General features: G+C 48.3%; 1 protein-coding gene across 1 annotated transcript; it reads right to left on the bottom strand.

Moving 5' to 3' along the window:
- Nucleotides 1–5,099: 5,099 nt before the first annotated feature.
- GABRQ (gamma-aminobutyric acid type A receptor subunit theta) lies at nt 5,100–20,811 on the bottom strand. Its single transcript, XM_032397504.1, has 9 exons — nt 20,392–20,811; nt 18,269–18,357; nt 13,501–13,568; nt 11,583–11,803; nt 9,902–9,984; nt 9,290–9,427; nt 8,600–8,752; nt 7,094–7,344; nt 5,100–6,496 (listed from the first exon to the last, which is right to left on the bottom strand). Exons 1-9 carry the CDS (start codon nt 20,538–20,540, stop codon nt 5,513–5,515), a joined length of 2,136 nt encoding a protein of 711 aa, XP_032253395.1. The 5' UTR covers nt 20,541–20,811; the 3' UTR covers nt 5,100–5,512.
- Between the last annotated feature and the right edge of the window lie 296 nt (nt 20,812–21,107).

Here is a 21,107-nt window from a genome sequence, read left to right on the forward strand (position 1 = left end):
TTGCTCTCTATTCTGTACATCCACATTGGCAAAAGAGATTTTTTTAATGTTCTTAATAAAGATCCCTCTGCCAATGGAAATAAATGTTCACATTATATTTTGGCGCTACAATGGCTTCACTTGTTTTACAATTTCTGTTTTATTTATTTATTTATTATTTATTTACTTTTATTTTCTATTACGTTCAGTTAGCCAGCATGTAGTACCTCATTAGTTCTGATGTAGTGTGCAACGGTTCATTAGTTGCGTGTAACACCCAGGGCTCATCACAACACGTGCCTTTTGTTTTAAATGATTAAAATAGCTTGTGTGAAAGTGTAAAGTAATTTCAGTTGTATATTACTATTTCCACTCTGCTTGAAAACCATGGATTCAAATATCTTAGGGTATGAGTAGGTCAATGTGCAAAGCCTTGGGGAGGCTAAGGTGAACAGTGGAAACCAGAGGCTTCCTGGGCCCAGGTAGAACTCCTTTCCAATCAGACAGAGAGGAAACACAACAAGCGGTAAGTGTATTTGCCATTATATATATTTATTTTCTCCTTTTGACTATTTATAAACCTTTATTTCAGCATATTTTTCAGAAGCATAATTTTATGTTTCTTCTTGTTTTCCTTCTTTGAAGTCCGGCCTGGTCAAGGTCTTTTTCATGCAAAAATGTACATTTAATGAGGACAAAGAAGGAACTGGGTCATCTTGGGGGGGTGGTCTCTGCTGTTCTGTACCCTTCTGCAGGTCAGGCCAGTAAGACCCGTGGGTCTTGGTCCTCCTCCTCTCTTGGTTTCCTTGAAGACCTCCATGTTTGTGGTTTTACTGTATTTCATCTGCCTCAGAATGGCACGGCTTTGCCTATCTGAAGAATTCTCTGGCACTGTCCACAGCCAGGCACCACAGCCAGTCTCACTACACTCGGGCACCTTCAGTTCTGCTGACGACTCCTGACCCCAGGGATACAGTCCGGGAAGATATAGTGGGTGCAAAGTCTCACACATGTTGAATTAACAGAGGTGACCCTGACCAACTGGGCCTATTCTATAATTGAAATATATCAGAGAGACACTGTAACACCCTCCCCCCTCCCTACCCTGAAAACCCAACACTGATAATAGAGATTTCATATTGATCACAGGACACTACACAACAAACACAAACACACTGCACTTTCAGTAGGACAAGTCACGGTTTCCTTTGATGCTCATTACCACGGCAAGGTACCATGCAGGTTGATAGCTTAGCAAATGCATTCATTAGTTAATAGCTCAAAGGGTTAGTTCTTTTATGTACAGAATAAAGAAACCTCATTAGGAATGGCCACAGTCTCAGAAAGCTCAGTTCTAAATATGCAAAGACATTACAGCCTTACTATTAACAAGATGACACAGACTGTAAGAATACATTTTACAAGCTCCAGTAAGACCCAACAGATCATCCGTTATCTTTGTAAAGGCCCAGGTCCTTAGAACAAAATGCCGCTCTGAAGAGACGGAGGGTAGCCTTCCTGTGGTAGTGATGGAGAAGGAATTCTAGGGGGAAAGTTAATGGGATGGCCCATGTGAGGAAGAGGAAAGATAGGTAGAAAAGTGAAGTGAGGGTTGCTCCATCCCAGACTCAACAAGATCCTTCCTTCTGCCCGAGCTCCAAATTATCTCACCACAAGCACTCTCTGATTGGCTGGGGCTGAGAAAGTCTCTGTGGGCTGAACCCTAACAGTGCCCTGCCAGATGCTCTGCATTTCCAGAGTTATTTGGTGCGAGTGAGGAGTGGGACGGGATGTAGGCAGCTAGCTGAGGATGAGGCTCCATAATGACGCTGACAACAGAACACACAGAACACAACAAGGGGAGATCTGGCAATTTTCAGGCTAAAACGACCAAGTCCATGACAAACTCAGAAGGTTCAAATTTCAGCAAAGCTGTCATTGCCAAACCTCCACCTCACCTTGACACATAACCTCACACAGTGTGAGTTGCAGTCGAGTTCAACTGCTCTCATTGCAGCACTTTAGGGCAAGATGTTCTTTTTAAGATATAAATATTTTTATCTAGCTACATGGATCTACAGAGATATTTACAACTGGCCTCTCTGCCCCTCTTCTGTGCTTGAAGCCTTCCTGTGCTTTGCTGTGAGACACATCTTCAAACTTACTTTCTGGTCCCCACTGCTCCAATCTCTTTGTATGACATCACCCCAAATAAACCGCTCATTTCCCACAGGGCTCAAAAGCCCCCCAGGGTTCTGGAAACCCAAATCCCAATCAACCAATGTTCAGGCTCCAGGAAGCAAGTCTTTCAATAGTCATGATGGGAGCCTCAGATGTGGGGGTCATTTCTCTCCTCCCAACCTGGATCTTTCTGTGAGAGGTGTCCAAAAAGAGAGAGGCAATCTTGGATATTCCAGTGGCACCTTTTTTTATTTTTAGCTGTTTTAAAAGTTTGTGTGTGTGCATGCACACGAATATGAGGGTGATCGTGTGTGACTGTGCATGTGAATATATATGTGGCTGTGAGCGTGCATGTGTTTGTGTACACCTCTGTTTGGTGCTGAGGGTGAGTGCCCACATGTGCGGACATGGATGCGTGACTGTGTGGGTCTCTGTGGGCGTGTATGTGTAGGAGGCTCTATGTGTATGCTGTGTGTATAGAAAAGAAGAGAGATGGCAAACTGGGCTGATCTAGGTAGTCACACCCTGGGGCTCCTTTGCCCCTCTCTCCTTGGTCAATCCTCTCACCCCTCTGATGATCCCTTTCCCTGGAGTGAGTGGGAGGAGGGAGTTCTGGACTCCAAATCCAAGGCCATCCCAAGATGCAGGATGGGTTACTACAGTGCTCCTGCCCCCGGAAGGGCCCACCCCCACTGTCCATGCCTGCAGCCCTCTCCCAAACACCTTTGGTTCTCTGCATCCAGTGCTGCAGTTGATACCCTGGGCTATTTCCTCCCATCACCCACATGCTTTTGGCTGCCTTCAGCCCCACACGTGTCGGGCTTACAATGTGACTGCAATAAGGGGATGAGTTATAAAGGCTATATACAAGTCCCTCTCTAGTTCTTTAGCTTTCCCCACCCATTGTCTACATCATATATCTGTTCTTAATGCATCTTCAAGGCACCCCCCCCCCACCCAAACCCTGCCTTTGTTACTCAAACATGTCGTTTCAGGACAAAGCAAAATGCTCTGCACTCCCAGCTTATCCCATGTTTGAGCACTTCCTATCTCAAGGCAGTAAATTGTCACTTCCTGGGACTACATTCACGTCTCCTGTGTCTTCTGTCCAGGAGACAGCACAGATGGGTGGAGGAAGGAGGAGAAGAGTGATTGGGGACCGGGAGACACTGCCCCCTGGAACAGGGAATTGGAAAGAAACAGTCAGTTAACCAGCCCGGCCAACTATGGCCCCCCACTTAGGTGAGAACAGGCCAAAGGAATTCAGGTGGTTCTAGAAGAGCCACCAACAGGAAATACATATGCTTTCGGGTGTATTTCCTTTCACACTCATTCAAATCAGATGAATAAACATGGGTGTGCACATATGCTCTCATACACACATAGCATATACCCATGTGTGTACACACAGGCACACACACTCTTTCACAGGGGTGTGCACACACAAACACGCATCCACACGTTGTTATACATACACTCTTATACACACCAATATAGATTTACATCGATGTCCATAGAGCTGTACAGCTTCTCAAACGGTTGTATGTACATACAGAATTACTCCGCTATACACAGAAACACAAACACAGAAACACAGTGAAAAGGGCAGGTGGCTGAGCGGCTGCAGGAGAGGCTGCCTAGGCAGGAAGGAGAAACATAGGCCGAGTGCTTGGCAAGTCTTGTTCCCCCATGGCCTCCATTAATGAGGTGGAGCTGCTAGGAAAGTTGGAGTGCAGGCTACTTTCTATTTCCCTTCGTGGCCCCACTGGGTGGGCAGTACCCACGTTCCATGTGCTTGGTTCACACTTACTGGCTGGTCACTGGCCACTTCCTGCAGAGATGTTCCAGGTGCTATATAATGAGGTCTGGGGCCTGGCAAAGAAGCAGAACCTGATGGAGCACCCCCATTTGTAAAGAGGGGAGGAGAAAGGGGAGCACTTTAGTTGAGAGAGTTAAGAGGATAAGAAGAAAGAAGAGCAAGTGGAGTGGCTCTACCACTTACTACCTAACTACTTCTACCACTTACCGTCCTTAGGCAGGATACATAAGCTCCATTTTTTCCCCTTGGAACACTGGGGACAATGTGCTTTGCCTTCCCTGGCTTACTGGGCTCCTGTGAGGGCATAACAATGTGATGGGTCAGTGAGCTTGTTGACATTTGCTATGCACTAGACACACAGGGTTACTATAGAGATTCACAACAATTGTTCGTCTGCTGTTCTAGACCAGGTGATGAAATAGCAAGTCAGAAATTTCCTGACCCTCGTCTTCATTCAGCAAGTGCTTGCTCTGTCACTAGTGATCAAGTCAGCATCTGACCTAGACAGACGTACCCAGTACCCAGTCTGTATTATCAAGAATTGTGAAGCAGAATTATAGACAAGAGAAGTTCCAATCCCTCCAAAGATGCCAGTTCAATCTGGGAATCTCCAACCTGACCTCATCACCCCCTGCAAGCTCCTGCTGGAAACATGATCTCTCACTTACCCTGACATCTCACTCAGTACCCCTATCCACCCACATTCCACTCCCAACCCCACACCACAACACCACACTCGAAATACAACAGAAAACAATAGTGGGGAAGAGATTTCCCCAAGTTGCCTAGAGCCAGCCCCTTGCACTTTCAAGCCATGGCTAGTGCTTCCCCTGTGTACCCCTGCTCAGCCCAGCTTGACTTTCTCCTGTAAAACCTTAATCAGGGGGTGAGCAAGGACTAAATTCTTAGGAGGGGGCGCCTGGGTGGCTCAGTTGGTTAAGCGACTGCCTTCGGCTCAGGTCATGATCCTGGAGTCCCTGGATCGAGTCCCGCATCGGGCTCCCTGCTCGGCAGGGAGTCTGCTTCTCCCTCTGACCCTCCCCCCTCTCATATGCTCTCTCTCATTCTCTCTCTCATAAATAAATAAAATCTTTAAAAAAAAAAAAAATAAATTCTTAGGAGGGAAAAACAGAATAAAAAAAGTAACGAAAAAGAAAATTCAACACATGGTCGGGGGCAGCAAAACCCTCAGAAATGTTTATGCGCAGGGCTTGGATCCTTCCTCTGTCTCCCAACCTGGCTTTGTCCTCCAAACATTTCCAGGGGCTTTTCTGTGCTTCATAGATATTAGAAGTCTTTGAAAAGGTGATAGTCTTCTAGCAAAAAAGGAAAATCAATGTGCTATTTACCTCCAAGTGCTCCTCAATCCCTTTCCTTCCAGCTAGAACACATCCTTTTCAACTACTTCCTACCTCATGTTTATAAAGAGAAAGGCAGAACTAATTCAACTGCCCAAATAACCACAAAATAAAATGAACCAAGAAAAGAAGGCAAAATGGAATCAAGAGGAACAATGAAAGGGGCACTATGGGACTAATTGATATGAAACGCCCAGTAGACCATGTTGAACACCACAAAGGCAAGAGGGAAGAGGATCCGGGACCACCTGTCAACCTTAGGGACATAGTCAGGGTCAAAGAGCTTGGAGGAGAACCCTTCACTGAAGGAGCACCCAGGACTCGGGGGGCAACTGTCATCAGACTCTGAGTTACTGTCCTTGCCTTGGTCAAAGCCCACGAAATCATCAACATTAAGGCTCCAGGTACTGTTAAGATCACACCTGAGTTGCTTCTCAAGGTCAAGGTAGCCGCTCTCAACTCTGATGTCATCAGGCAATCTACGGATCTCATCAAGGTTGCTACGAATCTCATTAAGGTTGCTATGGATCTCATCAAGGCTGCAGCTTGCTTCCTGCAGACACCTGTGACCATAGACAAGCAGATGCCTCCCACTAGGGCCATGGCCATGACTCTCATCTGAGCTCGAGTTCTCTTCAGGGTCTTCTGGGTCACGGGTATCAGCATGGCCGTGGGCGTCAGCACGGTTGCGGATTTCAGTAGGAATAACACTGTCATCAATCTCAGAACCATTAAAGCGAATGCCATAGCTGGGCAGGGCCTGCTCTGAGGTGGAGGGGAGATCACTCAGGCTTTCTCTAGAGGCCAGCCAGGCCTGCTCTGAGAGAGAAGATAGTGAGCTGAAGCTTTCTGAGGTGGCCAGTGGGGCCTGCTCTGGGATGGAGATCAAAGAGCTGAGGCTTTCTAGGCTTGCCAGGCAGGCCTGCACTGGTCTGGAGGAAAGAGAGTCACTTTCATCTTCTATGCTAACCTGGGCATCCTTCAAGGAGATAGTAGATAGATTTCTGAAGTCAGGAGGTTCATATCCTACATGAATAAGCACTGGTGGTGGGGAGGGAGGAAGAGGGAGAGGGCTTTCCTCATCAGCACTTGCAATGTGACTGTTGATCTCTTCCACTGACAGAATCATCTCTTCCTGGGATCTCCGGTGTGCAAGGGGCTGAGGAACAGGACCAAGAGGCTGTTAGCATGTAAGGGAAATCCACGGTGGCTGCCAAGCCTGTGTCTCCCTGGGGCAGCTGCTCTCTCTGGAGTGCTATGTGGTGGATGGAGGCAAGGCCTCCTCAGGCGGATGTGGCTGGGCTTCCTGGGAAGGAAGGGGGCACTGCTGGACATTAATGTACTGCCAGCGACAAAAGCCTCAGCACGGCTTTGGGAACTGAAAGAGCAAAGGAAGGAGGGGTAGGCTAACCCCTCTGGTGTCTTTCTCTTCCTTTCAGCCTCCCTGTGCTCCTTTGCCCTCTGGTTCCTTCACCTGCCCTTGAAAATATGCTAAGTGGACTGGATTTGAAGTCAAAAGGTCTGGGAAAATCTAGTTCTGCCACTTACTGCCTTGTGACCTTGCAACAATGATTTGACCTAGAAAGGAGTGATGATAAATGGTTCTATTTCTTTGCTATCTGATGGGTGCGTGTGTGCGTGTTGTGCGAGGATTAAAGGAACGAAGAAATGTGAAAGGGTCAAGGGCTAAGCTTAGGCTTAAGAAGGTGCCTGATCCCTAATCAGGGAAAGCTGATTGTTAATCAAAAAGCCAAACCTGCAGCATCACTTCCCGGTAGCGGTAGCGGGCCAGGACTCTTCGGGCTCTCCTGTGTCGCCTTTGGTTGCGCCGGGGTCCTCCTTGGCTGTAGAAAAGGTAGTTGATGTAGACATACTCCAGCAAGGACAGGAACACGAAGAGGAAGCATACGACCATATAGATGTCGATGGCCTTAATACAGGCAACTTGGGGGAGTTTATCCCGCAGATGTGAGTTGATGGCATTCAGGATGAGCATTGAAGTCAGACCTATAAAGAACATGGCACAGGGTTAGCCTCCTCAGGTGGCTGAAGTTCTTGGCAAGCCACCAGGCCCACATCCTACAAGAAGGGAGCAACCATCATCTCTGGAGTGGGGAGGGCCCTCAGCAAAAGGCCTTCAGTTCTCTAGGCCTGGGGACTTCGCTCAAGTGCTCTCTTTGCTCTTCCTCCCCAGCTCTACACCCAGCCCATGCTTTGATGATTCCATGACTTTCTCATTGCTCTTCGGATCAAGTCCAAAATCTCCAGCCATGGTTTCACAGTGGGACTTATATCTCCAGCCTCTTTTGCCTTCCAGCACATAGGCTTTCTTTTAGATCACGTCCCTCAGAAAGGTTTGTGAGCCTTTAAAATATTACACAAATACTGAAGGTTTAGTCCAACATGTGCTCCTTAAGAAAGAGGCTGAGGAGTCTGCCCCAAAGACGGTGAAGGAAAAACCAGACCTGGATGTGGGGCACACTGGGACCAGATAAACTTGGCAGCTGATTCTCTAGGCCCCTCCCTGGTACTGCTCAAAACCCTCTGGTTTTCCCCATTGCTTGGACATGAAGTTCTAACTGCTTAAACTGGAACTTCAAGGTCTTTTCAAGTCACTCCTCCCGTCTCTCTGTGACTCCCTATTTCCCCACAGTGCCTGCCCTAGGCACCCTTTGACTTAGTCCCCTTTTAGGGCCCCTGTGCCTTTTAATAGCGATTTCCTGTTTTGGTGAATGACAAGTCTTATGCCTCTGCCTCCTACAAGTCTTGAAAATGCAGCTTGAGCAAGACTTTTCTGGTGCAGTTTTAGCCAACAAGATCTGGGTCACTTCCTTCTTTGGCATCTCACAGTATCTATCCCAGCATTCTGCCAGATACTCATTGAGGACAGCTTCTCTGGAAGTCCCCTACTGCCATTTTGATGGGCAACATATCAAAATGTTGCTTAATCAACGTTTGTTGATTGCATTTCTGATCTAAATTTATGACGTGTTCATTCATGTATCCAGCAAATAATGCATTCTAATACTTTGGGTCCAACATACCAAGATCCCAGCCCTGATGTTTTTTTCACACTTGTCTGCAATATCGGTCTCTCTGCTGGGGATTGGCTAAGCCCCTGGATAAATGCCTGCTGGGCAGGCACCATATTGCTTCCTTGCCCGTGCAGTCACATACCACCCCAAGTATTCCTCTCTTACTCTCGACTTTTTTTCTGAGCAAGATGATCCAAGTTCCTCCCTGGGATGAGGACAGGACCTACCAACTGTCACCCTGGCTGCAGAAGATTCATAGTTCATCCAAAACGATATCCAAGAGACAACAGTGGTGAGAACAGTAGGCCAATAGATCTGCACAAGGTAGCTGGTGACTTCCCTCTGGACCAGGAACCTCAGTATCAGGCGCACATAGGAACCTGGCAAGGAGACGTCCTGGTATTAGGGTCGCAGGGCTGAGGGGATTTTCAGGGTGAAGTACAGGATGGAGGAGGGGAAGCCCCTAATATTCCAGCCTGGGCAGCCTGCCAATCTGACCCTATTTGCCTGCCACGTTAAGGCCCGTGACAACGGCATATCAGTAGGCCCATATGGCATGGCAAGTCTGTTCTCTCCTCCTTCCTTCCTCACTTGTTTCATGTCAACTGGAGATTCGAAATGGGAGATATAGTAAATATTTCAAAGTGACAAATGGGGGGCGGGGGGGAGGCTGGCTCATGAGAGGAGGCCTGTTTTTATCAGGAAGAACATGAACATTTTACACTTGTAGAGTGTCAAACTTGGCCAAGTGCTTCCACACCCGTTTCCTCATCTGAAGCGGGTTTTGGAAAGTGTCTAGAGCCAGAAGGAAATAGGACAGGAGGCAACAGAGAGTGTAGAGGTCAAAGGCAGACAGAGGTCCAGGAATGTACCAGGGTACAAAAGAAAGACGAAATGGGAGAGAAGATCAGACCCACCTGTGTAGAAAAACACCTCTTTGCTAGTCATTATCTTTCCCAGGAAGCTGAACTGAGGAATGTGCAGCTTCTCAGTCCCCTGGATGGCATTCCCATTGTCTTCCCAGTATAATACGATGTCTTCAACCGTGTAGCCATCTGGGAGAGGGAGAGAAACAGTCAGTCTGAGAAAGTAGGCATAGGCAGATTTCATACCAGGGCAGGCTGTGGAAACCAAAGGATGGTCGGAACCTGCACTCTTGGGGCACCTTTGAGGTTTTCTGAGTCTGAGCACAGAGGAGAGGGGCACTTGGAAAGGGAATTCTCACTTTGGAGTTTCTTAGCCAGGAAAGAAAACAGAGCAAAGAGATGTGCTCCTATCCACTAGCTTGTACGTAATTTCCCAATAGCAAAGTACAATTTCCCCGTAGGACTGACTATTCACACAGGAAAGGCCACCTTCTCCCAGACGTTTTGTATATACTCCTGTCTGTTCATCTATTGAACAGAGAGAGAATGGGGAAGAAGGGAGTAGGGGAATAATGCCCTCCCTGTCACTGTCTACTCTGCCTTTGGTTTCTGGATGACTGTGACCCCAGGTAGGAAAGAAGGGGCCTTGGAAGATATACGTACAGCTCTCCACTTCCAGCTTGCAGGTCTGCTTGTCCAGAGGGAATTTTTGCAGATCCAGGGAACAAGCTCCTGTGGTGGTAAGTCTGCAGAGGAAAAGCAAAGGGAAGGGAAAAGCGAGTCAAGTCCAGGCAAGCAACCGTTCCTGAGAGAACTGAGGTACTCCACATACTGACCCACCTAACACTTTCCCAAACTGCCTACACTCGAACTGGGTCTTCCTTTCCTCCCTCTCGTTTTTCTTTCCCTCTTTCTCCTCTTCCTTTCCTTCCTCCTAGAGGAAAGCTGGGTCACAGTTGTGTAGGAGGAGAGAGGGAATGTGTATGTGACAGAGAAACCAAGAGGTCTGACAGGGAACCTCAGGGCAGCAGAATGGGAAGGGCCCTTGAGGAAACTGGATGGAGGGACAGAAAGTGGACCTTCTTGCTGAAGAAGGAGCAAGGCTCTCAATAGGAAATGGTGCTACACTGAAGCAGCTGAGGTGCCCGATCCAATGTGGAGTGCCCGTGTGTGGCATGCCCGCGTGGATGTGAGCCGTAGCCCAGGCCCACCTTTGGCTGTAGGGCCTGCTCCCACAGCGCTCTCTTCTCTATGTGTCTGCCTATGCACACAGGCCACTGGGGCTGAGCGAAACGACAGTAGTAGGTATAAATGGGTAGGAGGTATTAACATATCTAAGGTGGGCTGTGGAGTGTTGGGCAGGGGCTTCAAGTTGCCACATGGTGGGTCTGTGAGAGGAATCTGAGGAAGGATCTCGGAGGAGCTGCAGAAGTGGGAGAAGTGACCCACCACATAGAAGGGAGACTAGGCCTTGTCCCTTTCAACCTTTGAAGTGATTTCCATTTTGTACACTGGGTAGGGTGTGTGTGTGTGTGTGTGTGTGTGTGTGTGTCCCTTCCATGAATCCTCCACGCAGCATTTATCAGCTGAGGCCCCCTTTAAATGAAACAAGTATGACCAGTGACCTTGTTCTCTGCAAGCTTTGTTGTTGTTTTCACTCTAGCACCTTGGACCATGGAGAAAGCAGAGGGAAACAAAGGGATAGAGCAGGAGCACCCCAGAGAAAGAGAGACTCAGAGACAGGGGCTGAACCCTGGTGCAACTACCTCTTGGAGAAATTTTCTGAGCTACACTTATCTCTTATGCTTGTCTTAAGTGACAGTTTGTAAGAGATGATGCCGTGAGGAGAGCCTCAGTGACTATAAATAAACGAGGGAGGATTTCCAGCGTGTGTGTATCCCATGTGTATGGAGCCATAGACAACAGGGTCCCCTGCATGATGCAGATATGACCAACGACAGAGACTGGGCCCCCTCCCTCAGCATTCATTTGTCTCCCTCCCTCACATTGTGGGAGAGAAAAGAAACAAAGATAAATAATAGAATGTGTACAATGCTAAGGTGCAGGGAGAGCTCTTCGGATTGAGAAAATCAAGGAGGGTGTCTTGACAAAGAGGGCATTTAAGTTAGGGATTGAAGGATGGGCAAGGTGCGGGGACAGGAGAGCCAAGGATGGCTGTGGGAAACTCTGAAGGTTTCCCTTTGACTACTGGATAGGATGGGTGAGGGGGCAGTGCAAGACAGCAACAGGGTCCTTCGTGTGTCCCTTACAGTGCATTCATAGGATACTCAGGGGGAAGAAGGAAGCCTGCCAGGATGGTCCTCAAGCCCCTGGGGAAACTCACCGGATGCCATACCGCACTGTTCCATCTGGGTGAAGCTGAAACACGCGATTTTCCACAGTCACATCATGCACAAAATCATCCTTGCTATTTAGAAAGTAGCAGTCAGGGACCCACAACTTCTCCAGCATCCGATAGTCCAGGGTCAAGTTCAGGTTGGTCTCATGGTATGCTAAACGTGGATCTTTCCAGGTTTGATGAAAAAACATCGTGATCGTATAGTCCTGAGGAGAGAAAGGTAACTCCCAGTCATAAGTGGGGTTGTTCAGCTCTCCATCCTCAAGGAGTGTGTGTGTGTGTGTGTGTGTGTGTGTGCATTCAGGTGTAAAAAATACATCCCAAATATAGATGAGTATTGGAACATGTAAGAATGTTAAATGTTAAGAATAAACTGAGCTTCATGTAATTAAAATCCAGGTTAAGAAATCAAATATTACCAATGACTTTCAAGTTTCAATGTGTTTCTTCCAGAACATATTCCCCACATCTACCTCCCAGCAGTATCCATTATCTTAGATTTTAATGATAATACCTCTGTTGCTTTTTGTTAGACTTTTATTGCCTATGTCTGTATTTCTAGGAAACATATTGCTTACTTGGACCTATTTTTAACTTTTTCTTCCAAATGGAATTATACTGTATGTATTCCTAATTTGTTTCTTTCACTCAAAATTCTATTCGTGAGATTCTTTCATGTTGATGTCTGTAATTAAAGTTTGTTCACTTGCACTGGAGAGAATATTCTCTCATGTGAATATACTATGTATATACTACTATGTGAACAGACAATACGCACCAAAATCAACATGAAATAAAAGTAATGACGTGAAAGTTCCACTTTACCCCCTCACCCAGGGCAGATGAGAGTTCCCAATACTGGTATTGTCTGACTTTTGACTTATGCCAGTCTGGTGGGTATGGAATGGATTCTTGCTCTGGTCTTATTTTGCATTTCATTGATTAATAATAAAGTCAAACATATTTGCACATGTCCATCTGCTACTTGGTTTTCTTCACAAAAGTGAAGTTTCTGTTCAAATTTTCTAAACATTTTTCTATTGTTTAAAAAATATTCTTATTGGGACGCCTGGGTAGCTCAGTTGGTTAAGTGTCTGCCTTTGGCTCAGGTCATGATCCCGGGGTCCTGGGACTGAGTCCCACATCGGGCTCCCTGTTCAGTGGGGAGCCTGCTTCTCCCTCTGCCTGCAGCAACCCCTGCTTATGCTCTTTCTCTCTCCAATAAATAAATAATTAAATAAATATTCTTATTAATTCACAGGAATTATGTATATTTTTCAATAGCAGTTCTTTCTGTTGCATATATCTTAGTCCACTCTGACTTATCCTTTTACAGTTGTTATCCTGGTTTCATTTGTCTGGCAAAACAGAAGTTCTAGAAGTTTTGGCTAGACAGAATTTTTTTAAAGATTTTATTTATTTATTTGAGACAGAGAGCACCAGGTGTGGGGAGGGGCAGAGGGAGAGGGAGAAGCAGACTCCCCACTGAGCAGGGAGCCCGAGGTGGGACTCGATCCCAGGACCCCGATATCATGACCCGAGCTGAAGGCAGATGCTTAACCGACTGAGTCACCCAGGTGCCTCTAGATAGAATTTTAATATAGTTGAAATTACCAGTATTTGTTTTTATGGCTTCTGTTTCCGATGACTTTTTAAAGAAGTCCTACCACAAAGACAGTATTCTATATTCTCTTTTAAAAACTTCATAAGCCTTTAACCTTTAGATTTATAACTCATTTGGATTTATTTATTTTTTGTTCCAGGTGGCTGTAGTTTCCAAAACCTACCATGTTCATTTATGTGGGCTCTGTTGCAGGTCAGAACAATTGGAGTTGGCTTATGACCCTGCTCCTTGCCCCATGTTCCCCGTTCCCAGGCCCATGGCTGAAGCTGGCACACTTACCATAGTCATTTCTGAGATCTGTTCAATACTGGAGACATAGATAGATACTCCCACGGGCACAGGGGCACCTACAACACAGGAAGACACTATTACATGCAGCGTATGATAAAGCATGGACTCAGGAGCCAGACTGCCTGGGTGTGGGTGTAAATATGTGGGTTGTCTATGTGAGCCTGTTTACCTGTGAATGTATTTGTAAGCAGGTCCACGTTTGAGTAAATGCATGTTCATGTTTGTATGTTAAAGATGCTTTTACATGAGTGTATGTATGTTTGCGTACTGAATGGATGTGTCTGTGTGCCCATGTGTATGAGCATATTCATGTGTAAGTCTGTGTGTGAGCATGTTAAGTGCATGTGTGAGGGAATGTGTAAATGAAAGTGTGTGAGTGAATGTTTGGGAATGTAAGTGAAATTCTGAGTGTGTGACTTACAGTCAGTGTGAGTGAGCATGTTCATTGTGTGACTATGTTTGTGTGGGTGACCTTATTTGTATGCAAGTTATAAATGTGATTAGTGATCATGTTTACATACTCACACTCATCACACTTATATATGTGTATATAAGCACCTTTATGTGCTTGAGTGGATGTGTGAGCATGTTTGTGTGTGATTAAATATGAGTGTACATGAGTGTGTTTGTGTGTAATTGAATGTGTGACCATGCTGATGTACAAGTGAGTCCATGAGCATATTCATGTGTGTTAATGTGTCCACTGTGCAGGTATGAGTGAATGTGTGAGCATGTTAATGTGAGTGTGTGCATGTGGATGTGTACGTGTGTTAATGTGTGAGCCTGTTCATATATGGGCATGTTTGTGTGAACTGGTAAATAGGTGGATATGATTGTGTGAGCATGTTCACGTGTGTGAGCAAGCTCCTATATGAGTGAATGCATTAGCCTGTTTGCATGCAAGCATGTTAATGTGCACGTATAAGCATGTGCATATCAGTGTATGTGTGTAAGCATTTTTCGCATGTGGGTTAATATGAGTTATTTATCTGTATGAATGAATGTGTGGACATGTTAATATGTATGTCCATGCGTGTGAATATCCAAGCATGCGTGTGTGCATCTTTGTATGTATATAAGTGAATTTGGCAGTGTGAGTGTAAGTGAATGTGGGAGCATAAGCATGTGAATATGTCTGTGTGTATGAATACATTTTTTAAAAGAGTTCATTTATTTATTTGAGAGAGAGAGAGCACGAGTGGTGGGGAGGGGCAGAGGGAGAGGGAGAGGGACAAGCAGACTCCCTGCCGAGCCGGAAGTTTGATCCCAGGACCCGAAGATCACGACCTGAGTGGAAGTCAGCCACTTAGCCATCTGAGCCACCCAGGCAGCCCTGTGTGTGGATAAACTTTTGAGTGTGTTTGTGAGAACATGTTCATGCGTGTATGTGTACACATGTTCGTATGTACACAGATGTGTGAGCATGTATAAATATGTGAGCAGGCGCATGTGAGGGTAGGTAAGTGTGTATACTGAATTTGTGAGTGACTGAATTTGTGAGTTTGTTCCTGCGAGCGCATGTGTGAGGGTGTCTGGGTATGTTAATATCTGAGTGTGACTGGAATGTGTGTCTGAGTGTCTTTCTGTCTCCGGGCTTTCTTTTTCAGTCCCAGGTGTTAGCACTGCCCACTCAAATGTGATAATGGATTTGAAAATATGTAGTAAACTCTAAGGTGCTGTGGTAAAACACTTTTTGTTGTCTCCTGTTGGCTGAAAGCTGTCTTTACCTAGCCCCACAGCTGAGCCATTATTCTATATGTGTGACGCTATGGGAACGTGCATGACATAAATGCATGACACTTGCAATTTAGCCTGCTGGCTTCACTGCAGGCTGATAGCCCAGGAGCTGAGCTGCCAAGAGGGAAAAGTGTTATTCCTACCCCAACGTTTCAAGCAGTGACATGGGGTTGGGCAGCAGCATACGAATGGCAGCTGAGAAGTAAATGGGCCCAGACTCCAGCAATACACGTAGTGACAGGGGTTTCTAGAAATGCAGTTCTTTATTATAGCCTTTCAGGCTCCCTACATGCCTTTAGAGGGTGAAAAGCACGTTAAGCAGGCAACAAGCTCTAGAGGGGCCATGCAGCCCTCCCCGCCCCCACCTCACTCTTGGATCAGACTTCTCATCTTAGACCACTTTGTGCTACTCAGGCAACCCCATCCCTTACAGTGGAATCCTGGGGGACCTGAACCCTAAAGGGCCAGGACATAGTCCCGTCCAAGGGCCCTCAGTGGAAGGGGTATGTGGGAGCTGAAATGCAGTCCACATTTCCCTCACCAAGCTATGAGTCCTGGCCTGGGGATGTAGCCTGGAGGAAGGAGACCTGGGACGGTTTTCTAATTTACCCATCTAGTGGGGACACCTTATGAGAGTTTAGCCACGGTATTCCATGGAGGGGAACAAGAAATTTCCAGATAAGGTGTCTAAATTCTATCTCTGTTTTGATGGCCTCAGCCTCACATCCCTTTGTTACCCTCCTGATGGGCTCAGGAAGGCAGAAAGAAAATTTCCCTCTTGGAAATTTTGCTACCACAAGTCCTTGTCCTCCTTAGCAGCCACCAGAGTAGCAGAGGAAGAACAGATAAATGAAGGAATGATGAAGACGTCCCCCTCATTCCTTTACCCTATACCTATGTCATGCCAGGTGCTGAACTAGGTGAAGTCCTCAAGGACCTGCCTTTGGCAACACTGTGGAATCCCACTTCTCTTGTCCAGAAAGAAGCAGCTGGCCCTTCCTCCTCCTCCTCTCAAGGAAGTAATGAGGCTCCCACAGCCTCATTACTGACCCACCGAACCTGACAACAGTCAGGTGAGGCCTCTGTATGTGGTGTGTGTGTGTTGTGTGTCCTTGAATCTCTATTTCACTTCAGACAGAGGGGAATTTGATTCTGTGTCTAGTGGGAGGCATTAAAGGGAGTCCTGGGCTACCCCAACCCTGAAACCCCTGACCCAGTGTCCCACTGATCGGCACCCCCCCCCCCACCCCAGCCCATATAACAGTCCCAGACGGAGCATGTAGTGCCTCCTTCTCTCTAAATGCTAGAAGGCCCTGCGCTGTCCTTGCTCTGCCACCTTCATCAGGGACCCAGCTTTTCTCATATGCCCCAGGTCTACATGCCCATAAAGCTTAGTGTAACTTAGGAGGTTAGGCATTGGGTGTAAATAAATCCAAGTTAGCTCCAAAGACGGTGGTGAGGTGCCTTGGAGCTACTGTGGACCAGCCACACCTGATAATCCCCGGAGGCTGGTCCTTGCCCCTGCTCCCTCCCCCTGGCCCCGGATGTCTGCGGACATGGCAACCGGAAACAGTGGAAAGGGTGTGCTTGGTGTACTTGAATGGCTGTTGGTCAGCCTTTGTTGAGAAACGTGAAAATGAGGAAAGGAGAAAGTGTAGTAGCTACTTCCCTGAGCCACCAGAGCAGTTCCGAAACCAGGGTCACAAGGCGCCTTCCTTCTGCCCTCTCCACGCCAGCTTTCTAATGCCCAGTGCACACTCACCTTGGATCCAGGACTGTACCTTCTGTCCCCACACTCAGAGGGAGCAACACAGCAAAGGCAACACCAGTTAAGTGTCCCACTTCCAAAGCTTGGGGCTTTGGTTTTCCAGGTGGCCCTCCAGGCAAATCACAGAGCCCCACACTGGTCTGCCACACTGTAGACCTCACTGGCTGTGTGCCCTTTAGGGTGAAGGCATTGTGTATTCGGAAGACCTCTATTCATAGGTGCAAATGTGAACCATTAGCATTCATTAACTCTTTAGAGTAGGTGTCTAGTTCTACCACCTGCAGGAAGTGGAGTGCTTTCTCCAACTTAGCCACTCTGATTTTTAGCTCTTTCTCTGCTTCCTTTGAGCTGAAATGTGACTAACTTCTATTTAGTACACCCTTCCTTTTGTCTGTCCTTGGTCTAGGTTTCCTGGGTGGCCCCTAGGCCAAAGAATGCTACTCCTGTTCTGTGGGGTTGGAGCAGATTGCTTGTCCCTTAAAGCTGTGTGATTGAGCCCAGTCACCCTTTTGAGGGTGGAGACAGGCAGGAATTAAAGGAGAAACTGATCTATGGGCTTCCTGTTTCAGTTTCCTTGTCCTTTCTCATCTCTGTGCTTGAGGTCTGAGTGCGAGGCTAAGGAGTTTGGATTATACCTGGCAGTTAAATAATGCCATCAAAAGTTCGTGAGGTGATCAGGCTGGATTTATAAAGATCACACTGACTGTAGTGTGTTGAATGAACTGAACTTGGTGGGAGCTGAAGGCTTTGGGAAGGGGTGGCAGAGGTGGAAGTGCCCGGGACCCCGGTGGGAAAAGTAAACTAGACGGAGAAGACCATGCCCTTCGTTTTGAACTAGCTGAACTAGCTAATCACTTTGCAAGTGTCCAAGGTGCAAAGAATGTGTGATCAAGTAGAAGAATGTGTGCCCCTCCCATAGATGTAGTGGAAAACTGGAGAGCCTGTGAAACCCAGCAGTTTTGTCTGTGGTTACTGCTTCTCCAGCCACACCAGGGAGCGCACTTCAGGCTGTTGTAAGGGAGGGAGCAGAAAGGCCCCTGGCATAAGAAGGCGAAGAAGTGGGAAATTGCCGAGGCTGAGCAAAAGGCCTGGGGCTTGGGGGCCTGGAAGTGCTCGGATGCAGGTTGTCCACAGCCGTAGGAAGGTAGGGAGTGCCGCTGGTCAGCGTCCTGAGTGGGGCTGTCTCGCTGCATCAGTCTCAGCTCTTTTCCCACCTAACACAAAGGCTTCTAGTATCTGGACGGGTCTTACCTCCAAAATTTGGCCTCAGACGGACATCATATCTCGACAGCACCCTGTCCAAAATCTTGTGAACCACAGCTTCATTTGCACAATTTTTGCTGAAACAGAGAAGTCATCAGTAAATGCCACATTGCTTCTCAGGGAACAAACAACAAAGAACACCCCAGGTATCAACATGCCAGGGCCTTCTTTGCTCCTGCACACATGCAGACATGTAGAGCCAAACCTGTACCCATCTCTCCCTGCTCCTCTCCCTCCCCACAGTGAGTCAGCCAGAAGCGCAGCAGTGACGCAGACTCTTTTTCCCCTCCCCCCTTCCGCTTTTATCTAGAGAATGGGGCACAAAGACTGGATACTTATTACCAGGCAGGATTGGGGAGGAGGGGGGCATGAGGTGGGGAGACTGTAGGGGAAGTGGAGAGGGGAGGGAGTGGGCAGGTTCAAGCCCTGAGATAAATGCCTTACTTCAACCCCTTAAGAAGCCCCATCTTGCCATCAGCCTGGATGCAGCTTTCCAGGTTGGTGGGAGTCCTTCCAGGGGCACCTGATTGCCTCAGGAAAGGTCATCTTCCACCCTCAGTGTCCCCCTGAGCTGAGCCAGCCAGTTCACATTCTCCAGCTCAGTCACATTTCCCCTACGTAGGCTAGGACTGGGCATTTTGTTCTCACGTCTATGTAAATCTTGTGTTTATACAACTCTGCTTTTTAAGACTTGACATGTGGCATATGACGCAGAGAGAGCCTTGCTCATGTAGCAGAGATTAAAGACCCTCACCCAATCAAACCATTTTAGATTTTGGGGGCCCAAGGGCTGTCCTCAAAAAGACATGTATTCTGGGAACAGACATCTCTCTGGCTAAGCATAGGCTTCCAGCCTAGACGTGTTTTGGGTGAGCCCATGTAAGTGGACCCAGCTCAGCCCTGCAGAGAGCTGGCCTTTCTAGAAGTCTCTGAAGCTCATCCAATTCACCTAGACATTCAGTGGGGCTCTTTTCCCCAAAAGGGGTTTGTGAATGAGAACAGGCCCTGGGCTTCACTATGACTCTTAGGATCTTTGACGCATTGACCAGGGAACAGACATCAGTCCCTGCAAATCACAGTGTGCACGTGTGTGTGTGTGTGTGTGTGTGTGAGAGAGAGAGAGAGAGAGAGAGAGAGAGTTCACTAGCGCAGTCTGGTATGTCGGGTGGAGGACATTGCAGGGCTGTCTGCTGGAACCTTGCCAGACTATACGCCCCCACCCCCCACTTTTTTCTGAATACACGTTCATTTCTGGCTTGTCATTTAAAAATTATTTCTAATCATCTTTAATGACAAAATTTCATTTTGCATCATTCCAAGGTGTACACATGTATTATTCCCGAATTAAAACAACGCATTCCCGCCTGTTTAGTACCACACATTACCCATAGGACAGCGCTCAGGATCCGTGGCTCCTGCAAATACACATTTTTGTATGAGCTACATGTAAAGTCTAACTGTTTGTTTAACATCTCTTCAGATATTTGCAGACCCAAACTTGAAATCAAACACAGAAAAAAACCGTTGAATCTTCAAATGTTTTCACAGGAGTAAGTACAAAAGCACACCCATCTAAGGCCACTGATTGCACCGTCTGGGCTCCGGTGAGGTTGAGTCAATGATTTCTATGTGCGGCATTGGAAAATGTCTCTCACCGCTCAACACACACAAACATACGCACGCGCTCCAGGGAACAGACTAAAATCCGGACTCAAACAGGTGTCTCTATACTCTCTGTTTTGGGAGTTGTCCATCACTCTGTACTGCCACCACCCCAATCCCACAGGTGCCAATGGATATGACTGGGAAAACCTGCCCAGGGCCTTGGCAGACCCTGGGGTGAGGGCACCGTCCTCCCCCCACCCTCAGGGCTGCAGTTTGGGCACACGCGGGGCTCTATGAGGCGCCGCTGTAACAGGTGGGCTGAAGCACAGAGCTCTCTTTCAATCGGCCACCCCCACTCCCACCCCATCCCCCTCCAGGGACCGGCAGGCAGGACCCAAGTGCCAGGGCTCGGCGAACCGGGTTCAAGTTACCCCAGCCCGCTCCGTCCAAGAGGCCGCCCGCGGGTCCCTGTCGCCGCCATGCCCAGGCTGGCGGTACCCGCTTACCAGCTGAAGAGGTTCAAGATGACTTCGGGCACGGCAGGGGAGAGCTCGAAGTGGAATTTTGGGGTAGGACTGCGGTCGTTGCCCTCCGCGAGCCAGGTCCTGATGAGTAGCAGGAGCACGGCGGCTCGCAGCATCGCCCTGATACCCATGGCCACACTGGTCCGGGCTAGAAGGCGCGAGAGACTGCAGTCTGCAGCGGGGGAAAGGGATGGGATGGAGGCAGTGCGGGGCGAGAGGGAGCTGGGGGGTCGCTAGGAGTCTCTAATGAGACACGGGCGAGGGTATGGGAAGCAGGGGACGCGGGGGTCGAGCTGGAGCCCAGAGCCCAGAGTCCAGGAGGAGCGGCCCCCCAGCAGCTCTGCCCCACGCAGCGGCCCCAAGCTGCACCTGCAGCTGCGAAGTGCGCTCCGTCTGCGACCGCTTCTGGCTGCGACTGGACTCCAAGCCCTGCGCCCGGCTGGCTCCGCCCACTCCGACGGCAACGCTGACCGAACCAATCCGGCAGGGCCCAGGAGCCGCACAAAAAGGCGCGCGCTGCTGCCTCCGCCCGCAGCCTGCGCTCCGCGCGGCCCCCCGCCCCTTCAGGCCTCTGCAGTCCTACCCCGGCCAGCTTCAGACACTGGCAGGGGCGGGGCCGAGGGGGGGGGCGGGGGCGGGGGTGGGGGTGGGAATCTGGCTGCTGGGGGAGGGCCGCAGATCCGCGCCTTTGGGCACCC

The sequence above is a fragment of the Phoca vitulina genome, unplaced genomic scaffold (genome assembly GCF_004348235.1).
Source record: "Phoca vitulina isolate PV1807 unplaced genomic scaffold, GSC_HSeal_1.0 scaffold99, whole genome shotgun sequence".
In the NCBI taxonomy this organism is placed as follows: Eukaryota; Metazoa; Chordata; class Mammalia; order Carnivora; family Phocidae; genus Phoca; species Phoca vitulina.

What these genes read in the sequence shown, in the direction of transcription:
- GABRQ (XM_032397504.1), bottom strand. Translation starts at nt 20,540, where the DNA reads ATGGGTATCAGGGCGATGCTGCGAGCCGCCGTGCTCCTGCTACTCATC. An exon ending in ACAGTGCGGTATGGCATCCG is followed by an intron (nt 9,985 to 11,582) that starts GTGAGTTTCCCC and finishes TTTCCTCTGCAG; the next exon opens with ACTTACCACCACAGGAGCTT. An exon ending in TGCAGCCAGGGTGACAGTTG is followed by an intron (nt 7,345 to 8,599) that starts GTAGGTCCTGTC and finishes TGTTCTTTATAG; the next exon opens with GTCTGACTTCAATGCTCATC.